The 19,206-nt window shown below is 31.0% G+C and overlaps 2 protein-coding genes across 7 annotated transcripts in view; one reads left to right on the forward strand and one right to left on the reverse strand.

Annotated features, from left to right (window-relative positions):
- The first annotated feature begins 89 nt into the window (after positions 1-89).
- LOC105424577 (alkylglycerol monooxygenase) lies at positions 90-10,050 on the forward strand. Of its 4 annotated transcripts, XM_089084369.1 has the most exons (10): positions 2,000-3,035; positions 3,456-3,914; positions 4,875-4,993; positions 6,002-6,156; positions 6,247-6,350; positions 6,621-6,783; positions 6,856-7,007; positions 7,269-7,403; positions 7,549-7,662; positions 8,767-10,050. In XM_089084369.1, exons 2-10 carry the CDS (start codon positions 3,780-3,782, stop codon positions 9,040-9,042), a joined length of 1,353 nt encoding a protein of 450 aa, XP_088940495.1. In that variant the 5' UTR covers positions 2,000-3,035; positions 3,456-3,779; the 3' UTR covers positions 9,043-10,050. The 4 variants fall into 4 exon arrangements, with proteins under 4 accessions (XP_088940497.1, XP_088940495.1, XP_088940496.1 ...); XM_089084371.1 differs by lacking the exons at positions 2,000-3,035; positions 3,456-3,914 and adding an exon at positions 90-224; XM_089084370.1 differs by lacking the exon at positions 2,000-3,035 and having other exon boundaries at positions 3,310-3,914.
- A 160-nt stretch (positions 10,051-10,210) lies between these two features.
- The window catches only part of LOC105432220 (uncharacterized), a 29,554-nt gene continuing 20,558 nt past the window's right edge, over positions 10,211-19,206 (reverse strand). For all 3 annotated transcript variants that reach the window (XM_089084342.1, XM_089084341.1, XM_011646926.3), the window contains 2 exons: positions 11,701-19,204; positions 10,211-11,201 (listed from right to left, as the gene is read on the reverse strand). In XM_089084342.1, coding sequence (XP_088940468.1) covers positions 11,715-19,204 — 7,490 coding nt within the window. In that variant the 3' untranslated portion in view covers positions 10,211-11,201; positions 11,701-11,714. The remainder of the gene's footprint in view (positions 11,202-11,700; positions 19,205-19,206) is intronic.

Below are 19,206 nucleotides of genomic sequence, written 5' to 3' on the forward strand. Positions count from 1 at the left end.
TCAGCGGGGTGTCTGCACTTATATGCGATGAATTACAAACACGACCGGCACACACGGTGCTTTATAATAGCGCCCAAACCGTCGTCTATACAGCGCCTGCTTGCCGACTGGCTTGGGACGCCTTTCGGTAAAAATAGATCATCAGAAAGCGACACCTCAAGATTCGAGCTGAGCCAACGACGGGTTGTCCATTATGGTACGTCCGTACGACGTCGCAGCGAATGGTTAGTTGTTCTTATTACCATGCAAACACCTGTGTGGGTCACCAAACCGCGAAGGCATTTCAAACACGATGTTTACTTTGTCTTCCGTGTTTGGGCCGAAATGAACGAAACAAAATGCAAGCATAAATCACCCCCCCCCCCGTGATTACTGAATATTAACTATGAAAATAACGATGAAGATGTATTTTAGAGTACAAATAAACACATATTGAATCGTTTATATTTATTAGTCTGTGCACGTTACTAACCGCGAGATAATCTAATTGCACTAATTCTCATTTCTAATTGTCATTACGTATCAATATCTGTAGTTTCTTATCTTCTCACAGTTTATATCTTCTTTCAGTAAACTTTTACCCTAAGTATTCTTGATTACTTCTTGATTTTTAGTTTTTCCTGAATGTTTTTATTTTATTCGATAGTTTTCCCATTTTTATTTCAAATTTTGTTTCTTTCAATCAAGATTTAAACGTTCACCTTTTTTTCCATTTTCATCTTTTGATTCCATCTTTTGATCTCTTTAGAGTTATATTTAGCTGTTTCTTATTTTTTGTTTAGAAGTTTAAACTTTTAAAGATTTCCCACTCAGCTTTCTGAAATATTTAAAAGCATTAGACGAGCATTATATACTGCACAGTTATATATATATATATATATATATATATATATATATATATACTAAACTAGATTATTTTTTTATAAAATTAGAATATAAAATTATTTAAAAATTAAAAAATGGCTCATAATAAATATTAAAACTTACTTATATTCTCTTCTAGATCGTGTGGTGGATATGATTATATCATATCTATATAAAAAATTTTGTTATATTTGTAATTTATCTCTTTATCCTAATCTTATCCGTATCCTAATCTTTACAATATTAATAATCTTTACAATATTTTTATGATGAGAAAACTTTTGTAATTAATTTAAATAATCTAAAAGAGTTATTGTAAAAACAATATAAGATCTCAAATATAGAATATAATTAAAAATATAAGATAAAAGATTATAGCATATAAATAACTATATTTTTTATTTTCTTATAAAAAATAGAGTTTGTTAAAATAATAATTATTATATAGAATTTTATTATATTATTTCTTCATGACATAAATTTTAAGTATAAATGTGTTTATAAATATAAATATAAGACTTACATATATGTTATCTTTACAATATAAGTTTTAATTCTCTTACCTGCAATTTTTACTTCTCCAATTATTAATATTTAAATATTAAATATATGTATAATTATAAATACAAATTTAATTTGCAATTTTCATACGCTTATACCAGTGATCCCAATTGATTTCAAAGTTGAATTTACCGACTCATATATGCTTCCTATTCCTTCTGTACGCATGCGTATATACGCACCATAGACCATGTGACTGTCTTGATAGATTTGTGTTTAAAAACATATTTTAAAACTCATAATTTTTATGTTTTTTTTAGACTGTTTGACTATTATAAAAGTTCTTTAACATCAATTAGTATTTTTCTATTATGCATGTTACTTAATTTTTTCATTTATTCAGATTATTTAAAATAAAGCTTTTTAATATATGCTATATTCTATAAGCATTGTTTTTTAGTGTATGCGTATTTTCTTTTAATATTAAATATTACAGAAATATTAAAATAATTATGATGAGCAATAAGTGACTAATCACTTTTTATATATATAAATATTTATAAATAGCAATATAGACAAATATTGTAAATATTGTATAGTAAAACTTTTTATTATATTTGTACCTCATTATAGTTTAGAATTATATATATGTGTATGTATATATGTATACATACACATGTATATACATGTATATTTTTGATATATATTCCATTTTTTAAATTAGTATTTAAACGAAAGCTCTTTTAAGATAGATAAGATTAATTTATAACTTAGCTGTAAATTTTTACATTATAGAATTATTCATAAATTTCTGACTAACAGATTATTAAGTTTTAGGTTCTGAAAACTTATGATTCGATTCTGTTATTACGAAGTAATGATGTCACTGCCACAATACTTAGATAACATAACTGTCACTTAGATAACATTTTATGTTTCGCACGTTTACACATTAGTTCATGCTAAGAATTGCATGATCAGCTTGAATAAATTGGAATCAAGACTATTTTCATTTTTAAGATATTTTCCTCACAATTGGCTAAGTCTTACTGAAAATTTAAGAATGTGATTATTTGTTACTTATGATGTGCTAAATATATTCAGTTATTTAAAACTATTTTTAAAATTTTGTTTAATAATTGAACAATCTTTACACTTTAAATCTTAAGTTTCAATTGTTCGAATTTTTACTTTTATCAGTATCAAGAATTAATCAATCACTTCGAATTTTTACTTTTTTTATAAAATAATTCCAGGCAGAATCGTGTTAAGCGTACAAACAAACATTCTGTAAAATCTCTTATCACTAACTGCCACGTGGAGGGGGAATACGTTGATTGTGCAATTGTTGCATGAATATTCCATATATTTGATCGCAAATCTCTCATATGTCTGCGTATCTCGGTGTCGTAGATTTGGTAAAATACGTGTTCTGCAACATTTGATTTAGATATGTATACACGAAGACGATTTCTTAGTGCGCATTTTCACAGACTGTGCATTTTCATTTGAAGATTTCTTTACTCTAGCTATCATTATTGGTAACGATGTCTTTAATTACATACATATATGTCAATATTCTGTCAGTGTGAGCAGTGCAGCAATTGATGTGCTAATTCAAACAAATTAATATGTTGCCTAATTGATACATTAAATGTTTGTTTAAGAAAGTAAGTTTTCTATGAAATTTCTTTTCTGTATAAATTGATTATACTAATATTTTTTATCTTATTGTTAATTTTTTATATACGGAATAGTTTCTCGTATTGTAATTCTGTGAATAAATTTTGTGAATAAACATCTAAAAGCAAAATAAAAAAACAACTTCTTTTTATATTTTTTAAAAGTCTTTAAAAGTTTATTAAAAATTCAAAATTTTAAATGTTCTGTATTTGTAAAAGATATTTTTCTGTTATAGTAATTTAATTTTTTACTAGTTTTTACTAGTTTACTAGTTTTTTTTTTACTAATGAAATAAATAGATATCAGTATTTGGTAATTTTTTTTTCTTATACCTGAAGAAATAATATATCTTTGAAATAGTGGTTTATGTGACGTTAATGGAAGTACCATCTTTTGCTTTTTATCAGATGCGTATTTTTTACATCAATGAACTGAAATACTGGATTGAATAATAAGTTTGAACATGCAGCCTGTAATCTTTTTACTAATGTGTATCGACAAACGATTTTAAATTTGCAAATTTGTGTACATCTACCGCCTTCTTAAGATATACGATCTGTGTGTCACGTGCCTATGCAGCTCGAACTTATATAAACACATGCGCACGCACGCGCGCGATTAATCCGATATTGTATATCGTCTACGACGTTTGCCGCTACACCTGGAATGCTGCTAAATTTACAAGATATTTTGGAGATTTGGTGATTTGCGCATATTTTCCAGTGTGCAAAATGAACATAATATTAAATTCACTTGTTGAAGTTGTTGATTATTTTTTAAAACACTTTGGAAAACTTTGGTACCTTGTCGGTCCAAAGGAGACAACCTTCGAGTTTCTACACGAGGTACCGGACTATCAACAACAGGTAACATCGTCATCATGAGATCAAATAAGAATACAAGTCTTTTTAGCTTTAGAAGATTTTTTTTTAGATTTTTTTTAGGATTCAAATACATTCTTGTTTTTATGTTGTATAATTTCACAGTTTGAATAACGATAAAACAAATGCTTTAATCATTGATCAATAAAGATAAGATAATTTAATCTCAATATCGTGGTTTCCTAAAAGATATTAAGATATTCGATAAAATGATACTTTTAAGTATTTGAAATGTCTTTAATCATGTTTTATTAAAGAATATTAAATATTATATATTATATTTTTTAAATTAAAAGAACTATAAAATGTGAAAGACAAATGTTAATAAAATTTTATAAACTTATAATTCTTAGCATTGATTTGAAAAAATTTAGAGAAATCTACAATTCTTGAAATCTACAATTATAAAATAAAAGATTGGTTTAGTAAACGTTTACAAGTAAACAGTAAAGTTTATGTAAAGTTAATTTACATTGATGTAAGTAAAGAAACATTTTTAAAAATAATTTTAATTATTTTATAAATACTTTTCCTTAAAATATGTGTAATTATTATGTTATTATGTTAATTTTTATATAATGATAATAATAATAATTTAAATGAAAAATTGGAAATGCTTCCTCTCTTCTAATATGAATTGTTTAAGCTTTAGTTAGTTCTGTTCTGCCAATTTTATTCGGCTAAAATCTACAAAATTCCTCTTAGAAAAATGTACTAGATACGATTTATGCTAAAGTAGCATAAACGATGTTAAATGCATTGAAGAAGTCTGGTAATTTGAATGCGCAGCTGGCTTGTTACTTGTTACAAACGCGGCAGGCTACATGAATCGTTAACAAGTCATATGTGAGCGCTATTCTTGTCGAGACCTCATTCGAGCGTACTAATACACGAAACTATGCGTAATGTTTAAGTTTCTGCGTATACAGTCTGTGATATTTATAGATATGGATGCCGTTTTTTCTACTATTAATTCTGGAACAATTAATATTAAGAAAAAAAGGATTTCGTTTAAATGATCAAGTAACATCGTTATCTCACTGGATACTCCACGAAACTATCCGGTAAGAGTAAGTTACAGTCTGTCCTTTATTCTATATTTAAAAAAAAGATACATTGTGAATATTGTCCATAAAATAAGATCAATTTTGTTTTGAGTGAGATATATAAATATGATGAATTCAATCGTGCCGCTTTAATCCGACCTTTTGGCAGGGTAACATCTTAAACTCTATTAAATTTTTTCAAAAGCAAACAACAGAAAACATTTTGAATATTTGTTAAAACAAATAAGAATTTACTATAAAAATTTATAAAATTTATAAAATTTATAAAAATTTATAAATAAATTGTTTACTAAATTCTGAATTTTTAACTTTTTTATTTAAACATTTTTTTTGGTATGTAAGATTTCTAGATATAATTTCTCGAAAAATATCTACTCAAATTAAAGAAAATATGTATTTGTAAAGAAATCAGAAGAGTTTTATAATAATATATTACATAATCTTTATTATTATTTAAGATTTGAAAAGATAACTATCTTATAATAAAAGATGAAGCGGCATGAAACAATTGAATTTATTATGTATTTAATTATATATTTATTTTATTTAAGTATATATTTTTTATTATCTTTTTAGACGTATAAAAAATTATTGCGCAGTTTATTATATTTTCAAGTATATGTTTATTTTATCTTATATGTTTATTTAAATGCATAAGAATTATTGTTTTTTTATTACATTATAAATTTACTCTTGCTCCTCTTCTAATTCATGATGCTTATAAATATAATTTTACTACTATTTTATTTAAAGAAATATGTAGTAAAAATAAGTAAAAATAAGTACAAAAATTGAAAGAAAACTAAAGAAAATTAAATTAAACAAATATAAAAAATGTATATAACAAAATGTTTGTATAAAAATATAAAAATAGTGAATAATATTAACAATAATAAATATTAAATATACATATAAATATACATATAAAGTATTTGTATTTATATTTTTCCTTTTTTGTTTTTTGTTTTTTTTTTTTTTGATAATATATCATTATCGATTTTATAGAATTCTTTCCCGTGGTGCCGAATATTATGTATACATTGCCATTTATGAGAGATTTGGCAGAGAATGGACCCTAGCCTGGAACTCATTGTGGACATGGTATATTACGTTTATTGCTGTGGATTTTTGTTATTATTGGGCTCATCGCAGTAATCATGGTTAATTTTTTCTATTCAAGCAGTTATATTGACAGTTATCTCTCTCCTCTTTGTTTGTGTCATTTAAGATGTTAATTAACGAAATTGCAGAAATTCACTTTTTATGGGCTTATCATCAAGTGCATCACAGTAGTGAGGAGTTTAATCTCGCAGTCGGTTTACGACAATCCGTTTTTCAGCATTGGTGTAACTTTGTAACTATATTTTTCATTATTTTTTTTTAAATTTTTATTACAAAATTGATTATGAAGAAAATGATTTACTAAGCTTATTTTTTTATCTTATTTTTAATACTATATCTAAAAACTTAATTAAAATACATTAAAAATAAGAGATTACATATTTTTTATATATATGTATATATATATATAAATTAAACTAATAGATTTTAAAATAAAATTATATATCTAATTATAGCATCTTGTATTTTTATTTAAATAATAAATAATAAATATTTTTTGCAGGTGATCTATTTGCCTCTTGCCTTTTTTATTCCTCCATCGCATTTTATGGTACATAATCAACTTAATTTGATATATCAGTTATGGATACATACAACAGTCATCGGTGATCTTGGACCACTTGAGTTGATTTTTAATACACCTAAACACCATCGCGTTCATCACGGTAAATTAAATACGTAATATTCTTTTGTGATTTACATTATAAATTTATTTCTAGGCTTAAATTTATTTGTAGGCTGCAATCTTTACTGCTTGGATAAAAATTACGGTGGTGTATTTATAATATGGGATCGATTGTTCGGTACATTTCGAAAAGAAGAACGAAAAGATGAGATAGTTTATGGATTGGTGATTAATATTGAATCATTTAATGCGTTATATCTCCAGGTAAAGAACACGATAATAAATAAATGTATATATAGTGTATATAGATATACGTATACATATATGCTTTCAATATATAATATCTCAAAAAAATAAGTTAACTTTTATATAAGTTGTAATACAAATCAAAATTGTTATATATATTGAATATATTAATTTATTAATAAATTAAAGAGCTACAAAAAAATAAAAATAAGTTTATATATAAAAGCAATAATTTGCAAGTCAAACTATTTTTAATTAATTCTTTTTGCAATGTTATAGATCTTTTACTTGAAAGACTTAATTAAGAAAAGTATAAATATGGATACATGGACTAACAAGTTAGCTGTTTTTTGGAAAGGTCCTAGCTGGTTTCCAGGTGCACCGCGTTTAGGTTTAGATGAATTTAAAATAAAGGTGAGATAACAAAGATATTTAATACAACGAGATCTAAAATGTATATATTATCTATAATTAATTATCTATAATTAATTATCTAAAATTAAAAACAAATCCAATTAATTTTAAGTGTAAAACGATAGTGCTTTTTCTGATTTTGTAGGTAAAACCTAGACCTGTATATAATCCTAATATTTCAAGATGGAAAAATATATATATTAGTATACAATTTTTGATAACTCTGTTCAATCATTTTCAACTATACAAATATCGTGAGGTAAGGTTTCAACATAATTTATTATTAAATATTTACTGTTAAATATAACAGATAATTTAATATTATGTTATAAATAATAAATATGTTAAAATTAGTTGTTATATTAATAAGCAGCGTTACTCGACAAATTTTTATAGACACATGTTTCTTTTAATAATGTTGTTTTCTCATTGGTTTAAACTGCTATTTCTTATTTTACATTGGTTAATTAATTTTTTATTTAAATTGTTATAATAAACCAAATATATATTTATAATAAATTTTTAAAATATAATGTGAAATAAGTCATGCAAAGAATTTTAAAAAATTAAAGAATTTAAAGAATTTAAAGAATAGACACGATATTAAATAAAGTAATAAAAGCATATGTATAACAAACATATTATTATCACGTACATTTTATCAGGAAGCTAACTTATAATAATGTCTCGACTTAATATTCCTAAATTACAACAAAATTATATTTTTAACGGAATATTACTTTTTTATCATGGTCTATAAAAGCCGCAAGAAGATACTACATGTAGTGAAAAAGTTTTAAATATAAAATTTGAAAGGAACAATATAAAACAAAATAATTAAAATAATTTTTATGTATTTCTTTTTTTTATTAATTTATTTATTTTTATTTTTTATTCTTTCTCTTTTCTACTTTTTTTAATGCAATGTCATAATAATATAATATATTATGACATATTAAAAAGACGTGATATATTAAAAGATACACACACACACACACACACACACACACACACACACACACCACACACACACCACACACACCACACACACACACATATATATATATATGTATATATATTTATATACAATATATTATAAAGTTTAGTTACATTATAATATTGTTATATTTGTTTGTTATATAAGATTTGATAGCAATAAATAAGATTTTAAAAAATTAAAATATATTTTTATTTAAGAAAAATACATTTTGGAAATACATTTTAGAAAGTATTTCTTTTGAACAAGAATTTATTATAATTACATTTAATAATTAATATTAATAAAAATAATTAATAATAATTAATAAAAAATTAATTCACAAACATGTTAATTCATTACTCTTTACCTTGTTTCTGTTTTTAGAATTTGGACGATCCTTGGGTAAAATTTGTAATAATGAACAATTTAATTGTTCTCATCAGCATTGGGTTGTTATTTGATAAACGTAAGTTTATATATCCTACTGTTATTGAAATTGTACGCTGTGCTCTTTATGTACATTTTATGCGCGTAATGTATAAAAATAACTTAATCGATTATTTGATATATTATATACACGCATTTCAATTGGGCTTTATTTGGATACCTTTTTTTTTATATAACTTGGATTACATCAAACAGCTTTTTAAAAAAAATTGAAACCTATATGTTTGTAATTTTAAAGTATTACATAAAGGAAAGACTTAAAAAACTTTTTAAATTTTACAAGAAATATGACGCTAATGTTGATAAGAATTGTAATTTATAATACAAATGATTTGTTTTTTTGACTGAGACCAAAGTATTTAAAACTTTTTTTTTCTTATGTAATATTTGATAGTAGCATTTGTTAATCAATTTATCAATCAACTTGATATCTTAATATATTACACTTTTTTATTATATAATAAGAAATCCATAAACTTTAAAAATATTATAATTTATTTAAATATACACATTGATGAATTTATATATTTAACAAATTCACATAATTATCGAATATCATCTCGAATGCGATACCTTTATGTTTCAAAATTATTTTTATTTATTATGGTTTCAAAATGGCTTATTAACGTTTATTTTTAATATATAAATTTATGTAAATAAAGTGTATAAACTATGTAAATTTATGTTGGTATGTAAAGTGTTATGATGTATGTGATATTTATAAACAATATGTGTACTTATGTCATAAATATAATGCAATTTTTTTTATTAAAATATATATTTAATTTTATATATAAATTTAATAGCAAAAAAATTAAAACATATTTAGACATTAGATGTATTTTATCTGCTTAAGGAATAAGATATTCAATTGTTGTCAATGTCTTTATTTTTGTGTTAGAAATTATAAGTATATTTGTATCTTAAAATATTTCAAAGAATTAATTATTCAAAGGATTTTTGATTTTGGAATATTCTGTACATAAAATTTATGTAGCAAAAATGTTACATATATTTAATTATATATTTTTAATAAAAAAGTACATAATGGGAAACAAATAATGCAAGTCTGTGTTATAAAGTAGAAGTATTATTTTTTATAGCAAATAAATAAAATGAAAACTTAAGAAAATACTTTGTTTTAAAAAAAAAATGTTTAATGTATAAAAATTTTAATGTATAAACTACAAAAGAAGTTGTAAATATATAAATAATATTTTATACATTCGTTGTTTATTTGTCGTTTGTTTGCGAAATATATTTTCTATAGTATAAGCATAGGAAACGTTTGTTTTTTACATCAGTATGTCGTCAGCAATAAATGTGACAACTAGTATATGTTAATACAATTCACAGGAAAATAAACATGCACACTAACAAATTTCAGATAATGCAGATGTATATTTTCATCGTTAGGGAAACAAACTTTTTAAATCACATTGTAACTTGTTATAGTATAAAATACATTTGTAAACGCAATTAATAACATCCTAACTCTGTATGTAATAAAAAAACAAATATAAGTTATTAAATAATTATTGAAATTATTTGAACTAAAAGGTATGCGTATATACTACTACTTTCTGTAATATGCTGTAATATGTGTGTGTGTGTGTGTGTGTGTGTGTGTGTGTGTGTGTGTGTGTGTGTGTGTGTGTGTGTCCTAAATATTATATTCGCATATAAAATTTTCTATTTAGATATTACGTTAGATATTATCTATCTTCCTTTGTAAACATGCATTAAGATAGCATTATTGTATTTTTGAGTTTTGCAAACGCTTGAAATTATTACAAGATACGAGGTACGTCAAATATATTATAAAATTTTTATAATTATTTTTATGAAAGTGCATCCACAAAGACATCCCATAATCAAAACGTTTATAAAATACGCTATAATAATACAATATCGTTTGCGTTGTAATACAAGTAAAACATGTAAGTAGCACTTTAAAGTATGTATTCATAAATGCAACTTAACATATGTAAAGACTTCAAAAACAGTTAAGTAAGATTATTTGCATTTTCCGGAACAAGTATAGCAAGAATTACAACAAATACATACGTTAAAATTTAATAATGACAAGCATCCTCTTCCACTTCCTTATTTCACGCAACAATATTATCTTAGCAACTATCTTACTTAAGCATAATATAAATATTATCAGAAGACATCGCGTAAAATAAGGATAAAATGTAATAGTATCTTGTATATCCACAATGCACATTATTTAATATCTTAGTACATTATTTGATAATGTACTACTTAGTACATTATTTAATATCGTGTTTTACATATAAAGCTTCTTGAGTTATCCTGTAATATGTTTATGAAATCATGGCAAAAATCCCTCCTAATGGTCCACTTATCTGAAATTCAAAATAAAATACATTTAATTTATTAATTACAGATTTAAAAGAAAAAAGAGAAATTAATTGTTTTTTTATAATTTATTTATTTTAACACGGTTTTCTAAATGTAAGATATATATGTACGACATAAATAATTACAAAATCAAATTCCTTGTTTTTTGTATATACATTCTATTTTTTCATTTTAATAATTATATATTATTTTTTATATCTTTTAATCTTTGGTCATGACAGTTTATAAAAAAATATTTCAAAAAATTTTCATGAATCGCTTTATGTAAATATACATAAATATATCATAAATTATTTCGTATAAAATAGACATAATAGATAACTTATTTTATAATTATATAATATCAAAACTTAAAAATAAAAGGCATTGAATTATTTTGGTAAACTCATAAATATTTGTTTTTTTTCTTCATATTTTAAGATTATAATTAGATAATAATAAATTCTCAATTTGAATTAAAAGTCATTTCTTTGAAATACGCACCTACGAAAATTGTCTTATGTATCGCTACTTGATATTTTCGTTTTGCCATTACTCGTTTTAGTTCCCGTTGAAGATGTTCGTCCAGCAGAACTACCAACTGCCGCTTCTTCCTCTTCATTGTTTTCGATGCTTCTCTCAGATATTCCTACATCTTGTTGCTCTAATACAGGCATCTCCAAAGAATCCGATGAAATGCGTCTTCCATTGCCACCGTATTGCTCGGCAGTTTCTTGCATTTCCTTTGCGTCTTTTATATTATTCAACGAATCCGAGCTCAGAGATGGAAGGTCCAAGGTCGTTTTCATCTCTAAAGAGTCCGAGCTTCGACACAATGGATGATATTTTTTTTCTGCATCTTCTAATTCTAAGGAATCTGTACTAGTTTCCATGATATTGCTTTCTTTCTGTAACGCTTGCGCTTCTTCCGTTTCTTCTGGAAGAGTTTCTGGAATTGGTTGAGCGATAACTCTTTCGGCATCGGTAATCTCGATCTGTGAAATATCCTCCGTCGTATCATCCTGCCGATCAAACTTTTCCACGTTGGATTGAGCGATACGTATTATCTCATCAATCTCCTTTATCCTCTTTTCGTAATCGTCCGATCCGGAAGTGCTAGGATTGAACGAGCCAGTCGCGCTCCGTTCCGCTTCCGTTCTCGAGCGTGGCAAATTTTCCATTTTGTATTTATTCTCCGGACTTTCGTGTTCCAGTAGCTCTTCCTCTTCACGAGCTCGCAGTTCCATCAGATGAGCCTCTCTGCAAGCTTTCTCCAAGCCTTCAAAGTCCTTTAGCGAAGACAAAGAGACATCGTCACCATGACCTGAACGAGTTATATATCTTCTCGGAAGACTACCATTATTGCTATTGGAATCCTGCGATCCGCATTGCAATCTCCGCGAATTCTCGGCTGCTACGGTGCTTTCTAGGTGTTCAAACTCCTGCAATGAAGTCAACGATACGGTATCATGATCCGTAGGTTTGCTGAAATATTTTTTCCCCAGAACATCATAGTCCGGTGTACTACCAAAGCTACCGCGCATACTTCCAACGCTCCCTATAGATTCTTTGTGACTGCCTAAACTGCCGAGTCTACTGCTGCCGGCTTCAAAATCTGTGATCTCTTCCTCCTTGATGTCTTCCAATGGTCCGCGATCGTATTCGATGTCATAGACTCGTGCGTCAGCGTGGAATTGCATTTCTATCCATTTCTTACTCTCATATTGTTCTTCATCGGAATAGGATTGAGATTGGTCGTCGTTCGACGCCTGTGGTGGACTTTCTTCGGACTCGAAATCAAACAGATCATTGTTTTTTGACACCTGACTTGTCGAAACCTGCGTGTCCTCCTTGTTTTCTGCGATCAGATTTTCTAGATCACGGTCGTACTGCTTGCTAGTAGTCTGAGGTACCGAACTAATACGAATGCTCTTACCCTCAGCATCGAACTCCTCTGCTTCACGACCGACTTCTTCAATCACTACGAAATCATCGATGATATCGGGTTTATCTACAAGTTCAAACGAATCGCTATCGGGTGAATGACGTTCAGACTTATCCTTTTCTATGTCTTTTTCTACAACGGTATCGAAGGACATCCCTGATGTCGAGGACAAAGACATGCTGGCCTGTTGCAGCATCGAATGGACGGATGTCGTTTGCATCGGTTCAAGAGTTTCGTCTCCAGGAATATCGAGACTCGATCTCTGTTCTAGACTTCCTGTCATTTCTACGTCCATTATCTCCATGTCTTTTTCTATATCTCTTTCTGTTTCCAAATCTTCCACTTTTTCCTCCTCGAGCTCTTCACTATCACTGGGCATGGTCACTCGTGTCGAAATCACTTGCGTGCATACACTCTGAATTCCATCTTCGGACACTCGCGACGTCATTATGTCCACGGATTGAAGAGCCCCCGGTGCGTCCATAGATGCGGAAGTAGCTGAGTCTGCAACCTTGGCATGATCCTCTTCCAACACTTCGTCCATGGATTCCGTCTCTAGACTAACACTATCATCCAAAATCTGTTGAAAGATCATTTCAGATGAACGTTTCATGCGACACGGTATATGACTGTCAATCTTATCCATGGTATCATCCATTGGTATTTCTTCGCTACCGGAAGAATCCGATGCTTCAGCCATCTCCTGCTCCGCGTCCAACGCACTTTCCAGGTTTTCATCTATTTCATCTGCATCTGCATCCGCTTCTTCGGAAGGTACTAGAGTCTCTGACAACTCACTGGTGCTATCAATACTGCCGAGATGACCCGAGCTCAGGGAATTCAAAGATTTCATGGACTCGTGGGAGCTTAACGTACTCGCCGCAGTTTGATACTCTTGCGACGTCGGTATTGTTTTCGATCCTTCGTGTTCGACCGACATCATCGCTGTCTCGTATTCCGAAGCGGTTCCGGATTGCACACCTGCGGCAGACTGTAGCGCTTCGACATCGGACGAACTAGGTCTGCTTCCACTACCAATCTCGTAATCGCAGGACTGATAGTTGCTACTCTCGCCAGAACTTGAACCGACATCAGCTTCACTTTCCGAGGTTTTCACTTTCTTTGATAACCTAGCCGATTTCTGACGTCTCCTCGGTGCCGGTTGGGGCGGTGCCAAGGAATAACTATCGTCCCTATTATCCATGTCTGATCCAATGTCTGACGATCTACTGATAGGAAGCGGACTGGGACGACCTTCTTCATCTTCTTCCAGTTCATCTTGAATAGTTATTATGGGTTCTTCTTCTTCTTCTTCATGTTTTTCAATATCAATTTCAGGTGCTTTAACTATATCAGTTGGCTTGTCGTCGATGATGGCAGTTGCTTCAACAGTCGCTTTTTCATCGACAATGTCTTTTGTATCTTCGTATTTTGCTTCGTCAAGTTTTTGAATTTTCGCGAATGATAATTCGGTTTGCGTAGTAATTTCAGTCTCGGTTTCTGGTTCAGTCTCCACAGGAACGTGTTCAATGGACGGTGGTCTGTACAAAAACGGTAAGTCATTCGGGATGGATTCCGGTTGGAGTTTGAACTGAAACTCTGAGGGCGAATCTTTTATCTGAATTACAGTCTGACTGTTCTCACTCAACTCTTCAATCAAATCTTGCTTAGCTGCCTCTAAGGATTCCTTCACTTCAGCAATCTCTTTTTTCACTACTTGATCTAGCACTGTTATTGCGTATCGCGCACTCAGATCGACATTTTGGAGGTCGTCTTTTTTTATTTTCAAGGCACAAGTATCGGAAGAAGCAGTCGATTTGCTGGGTTTATCATGCTTCTCGATAGTCTTCTCCATATGTCGTTTGTATTCCTCGCTAGGAGGTTTGATCTTCGCTAGATAAGTCTCCGTCCATTCTTTTAGCACATCATCAACTCTTGCACACTTTGGTAATTCTAATCCTTCTCTTGTAGAATCCTTCTGAATTTCCTTAGTTTCTATAACTTCTTCTTTTGTAACTTCTGATTCTTCTGTAGCTTTATCAGTATCTTCAAATTTTTCCTGTACTTGTATTTCCTCAGCTGCAATATGCTGAATAGATTCTTCTTTTTCTCCCTTCGTTGTAGATATTTTATCCGCAGAAATGTCTCTTTGAACAATTTTTCTACCCGTTTCTTGAGGTTTAATTTCTGCAATTTCAATAGGTAGAGCTTCCCCATTAAAATTTTTTGCTTCTTCTGTTTCCAGATCATCCTCACGGGGCATCGGTTGCCTTAGACTAGCATATTCTTGTGTCGGCGTTCTAGCATCGTGTTCTCGTCGCAAAGTATCAACCAATTCTTGACAAGTAACCTCCAATTTATTTTCTACTATATATTCGCTATCAAAGTCCTCAGTCACTGGAACTACGGTAAACTTTGTTGCCTTAGTTGTGGTAGTCGTAACAGTCACGTTGACATCACTAGCAACTGATTCTACCGATTCAACTACACTAATTTCTTCAGAGGATTTTGTTACGGATTCTTGTTCTATAGATTCTTGCTCGTCTTGCGAGGAAGTGCGAGCACGTCGTAGAGACGACTCATACTCCTCCAATTCCTGATTAAAAACTTGAGAAGGCTGTAGTGTTTCCGATATTTCGATTTTCTCGTCGCCGATCATCCAATCCACTGGTTTGATCTCTAGATCACGTACATGTTTAACTCTTGGTGAGACCAACGGCGGGCTTTCAATTTCAAAACTGTCCGTTCTTCGTCTATCCCCTGCATCATACTCCTTTGGTGAAGTCGAAGAGACATGCTCATGAATCGGAGGATAATCTGCATTAACGTCTTCAGACACTGTGCTAGAACTAACGGTCATATCTTTTTCTTGATCAATCCTCTCCAAAGAATCAACAGCCATGCTCTCGTGCAAGGATGGTACATCCCTACTAGTCTGTTCAGACACTTTATGCTCATCTAACTCCAAAGACGGTACATCGACCGAGTCCTGGCGACTGTCTATACCTGGCTCCAAAATTTCTAACACTCTAGCGCCCGAGATTTCCGATACTATCTTGTCTTTCACTAAACTAGTATCACCATACACGTCTTTTTGAAGCGGTTCAACTTGACCGCTTGATCTATCCGAACGAAATTTCTCGGAATGTGGACTAGATATAGGCTTAGATATGTCCTCCAATTCTCCACTGTCAACATCGATCGTTTCTTCCAGATCAATCTGCTCAGATATACTGCTAGGACTTACAGTGATATCTCTATCTTGAAGCTTGGCTTGCGAAGATGATTGCAAGCTCTCTTCTCGGTCATGCAATGAAGATTCTTCATCTCTTGTTATATCCTCGCTTATGTCACTGTCTCTAGTGTCTCCTTTCTCAAATAATTCCTCTTGTATAGATGTTTTCGATAATTCTCCCGCAATCGGATGTTCTGCTTTGCTTTCCATCAATTCGTCCTTTTTTACAATGCTTTCAAATTTCTTTGTCAGATCGTCCGCCAATTTTTCGTGGTCAGTATCACTGCTTTCGGAGATTAATTGATCTAGATATTCTTTACTCAACATCTGGGGTTTCAATCCTGATGTCGATGATCTTCTCTCGATTTCACTCTCAATCGATTGTATCAGACCTTCCGCTATATTTCGCGCTTCGATTTCTTTGGCGACTAATTGTTCTTTTTTCTCTAAAGACATCGGAGCTTCTTTACTTACAAGTTGTTCATCTTTTTCACTCTTTTTGGTTGAATCCATTTTCTCTTTCTGGCTAGGTATAAATTGCTTAATTTTAAAACTGTCTGAGCTTTCTCTGTAAGATTGTCCTTGTGCAATCATTTCAACTTTTTCTAAGTCTATTTCTTCACCTTTAGCTGTTTTAGGTAATTCCTTAACATCTTCTACCTCTTTCGTATCGTCTTTCTTAATTCGAATTGCTACATCCACATCACTTTGTCTGTCTCTAGTAGTTCCTGATTTTTCCGTTGCGATTCCTTCACTATCCTCCAGCAGTTTAAATAATTCTTCCTTTTTACTTTCCGCTCTAGATTCAGAAGCACTTGCATCTATCACTTCCTTATCTTCCGTCACATTCATCGACATCTTCTGCATTGTGGTTTTATCCATCTCTTCGCTTTTACTTTTCTTCTCCTCTATTGTTTCAGCTGGTGATTCTTTAGTTAATTTAGACTCTGAAGACTTCTTCCGTTCCACTCTTTCCTTCTCTTCATGAGTTATAAATTTATCCGCACCGCTGGAGATCTCAGATGAAAGTATCTCCTTTTTTTCTACTTTAGTGGTAGCTTTGGTATCAACTTTCGAAGTGACTGTACCAAAATCCTTATCTTTCATTGTACTTATGTCTTCGAACATCTTGAATGCATCCTGCATGTCGGTAAAAGTTTTGGAAAAAGTCTGCGTCGTGCTTTTCGTAGTCGAACGTTCCTCATGTCGCGAAGTGATTTCCTCGCTGGATTTCTTCTCAGTAACAGTAACGGTCTCACCGTCTTTTCGTCCCGATAAGTCCTTTTTCATCCCTTCCTTTTCTTTCATTGCCGCTCCTTCTGCAATACGTTTTGGTATACGAGATTCAAATTCTTTCTTCTTGCTGACTGATGAAGCAGCATCCTTTTCCCTCTCCGCTATTGGAGAACTTTTTATCGATTTTTCCTCAGGTTTTTCTGGTAAAGTTTTGCCCTTTCCTTCTTTCTGGCTCTTATCCTTTTCAGCCATTGCCGTGGAAATCGGAATGCGAGATTCGAATTCTTTCTTCATCTGTTTAATATCTATGTCAGGAGTGAATTTCTTTTCTTTTTCAAGATTAATCTCGGTCATCTTCTTCTTTTCTTCCATTTCCACTTCGTCCTCGATTCGCTTCTCCTCCTCAAGAAATTGCTCGATTTCTTTTTGAACATCAGGAGGAAACGATTCAGCCTTAATCTCCGTTCGTAATCTCTCAACGTCGCCTATAGTTTGCACTTCGTAAGTTTCTGGTAAACCTTTTTCAAATATCTTTGTTTCTACGCTAACTTCCGGAACTTGTGTAACTGGTTTACCATTCGCACCTTCGATTTGTACCGACTTGTGAATCTGCTCTTGCACCAGAGTTCCGTCTTTTTGCATTTTATAAATAATCGTTGTTTCCTCCGTTATCATTCGTCTTCTAGCCGACTTCTCCTTGCTTAATGGTATCTGTGGCTTTTCTTCTTCCACGATTTCTTGGAAAACATCCGTTGATATATCAGGCTTCTTTTGTGTAGGGAGCTCTTCTGTAATCATATGTCTCACTTCTGTCTCCTCAGCGAGTTCCCTTTCCTTATTTAATAACTCTTTACAAATTTCCATCACTGGCTGAGCTATTATCTTCTGAACTTCTTCACGCACTTCTTTATCCTCGTCCGAATCTTTCTTCTTTTTATCTTTCGGTTCTTTCCATGTTTCCTTCCATTTATCATGTTCCATAGCAGCTTTTGCAATCTTATCTATCTCTCTCGCTTCCGCCACGTGTTTCTCTTCGATATCGATTTTTTCCTTTGTTATTTCCAGTACACTTTTTTCTACTCGACTCTTCTGATCTTCGATCGATTTGCCCTTGAAGAGAGGTTTGTCTTTCTCAGACTTGACAGAGTCTTGCTGGTGTACTCTTGGCGTGCCCTTCGCCATCTCTTTCTGTATCTGTTCTTCAAAGTAGTGTGCCTTTTCCGCCACTGAACACTCCGAGATGTCCGGTACGTTGATGTCCTCGATGGTTTCCGATCGTATGACGTCCGAAATACCCTCTGTGGTTCCATCACCCTCCTCGGACACGACATTCGGCTGGCACGACTCGCTGTCGCTCTCGTTAATCGTCACTTGAGAGGTTCTCGAAATCTCGGATTCAGAACGCTGGTAGCTTTCGCGCTTCTTCGAGATATCCTCCCAGAATTTACGCTTCTCCGAGTACGTTTGCCTTTCGAGATCGGGCGACAGATCCGGTTCCGATTGATCGGCGCCTACTTTATTAGGATAACTAGCATCTACGGATTCTAGGGGACAAGCCGCTTTTTGTGCAAAGGATTCGTGGATAGCGGCATCT

Source organism: Pogonomyrmex barbatus, unplaced genomic scaffold (genome assembly GCF_055798465.1).
Source record: "Pogonomyrmex barbatus isolate J1 unplaced genomic scaffold, ASM5579846v1 scaffold8, whole genome shotgun sequence".
NCBI lineage: Eukaryota > Metazoa > Arthropoda > Insecta > Hymenoptera > Formicidae > Pogonomyrmex > Pogonomyrmex barbatus.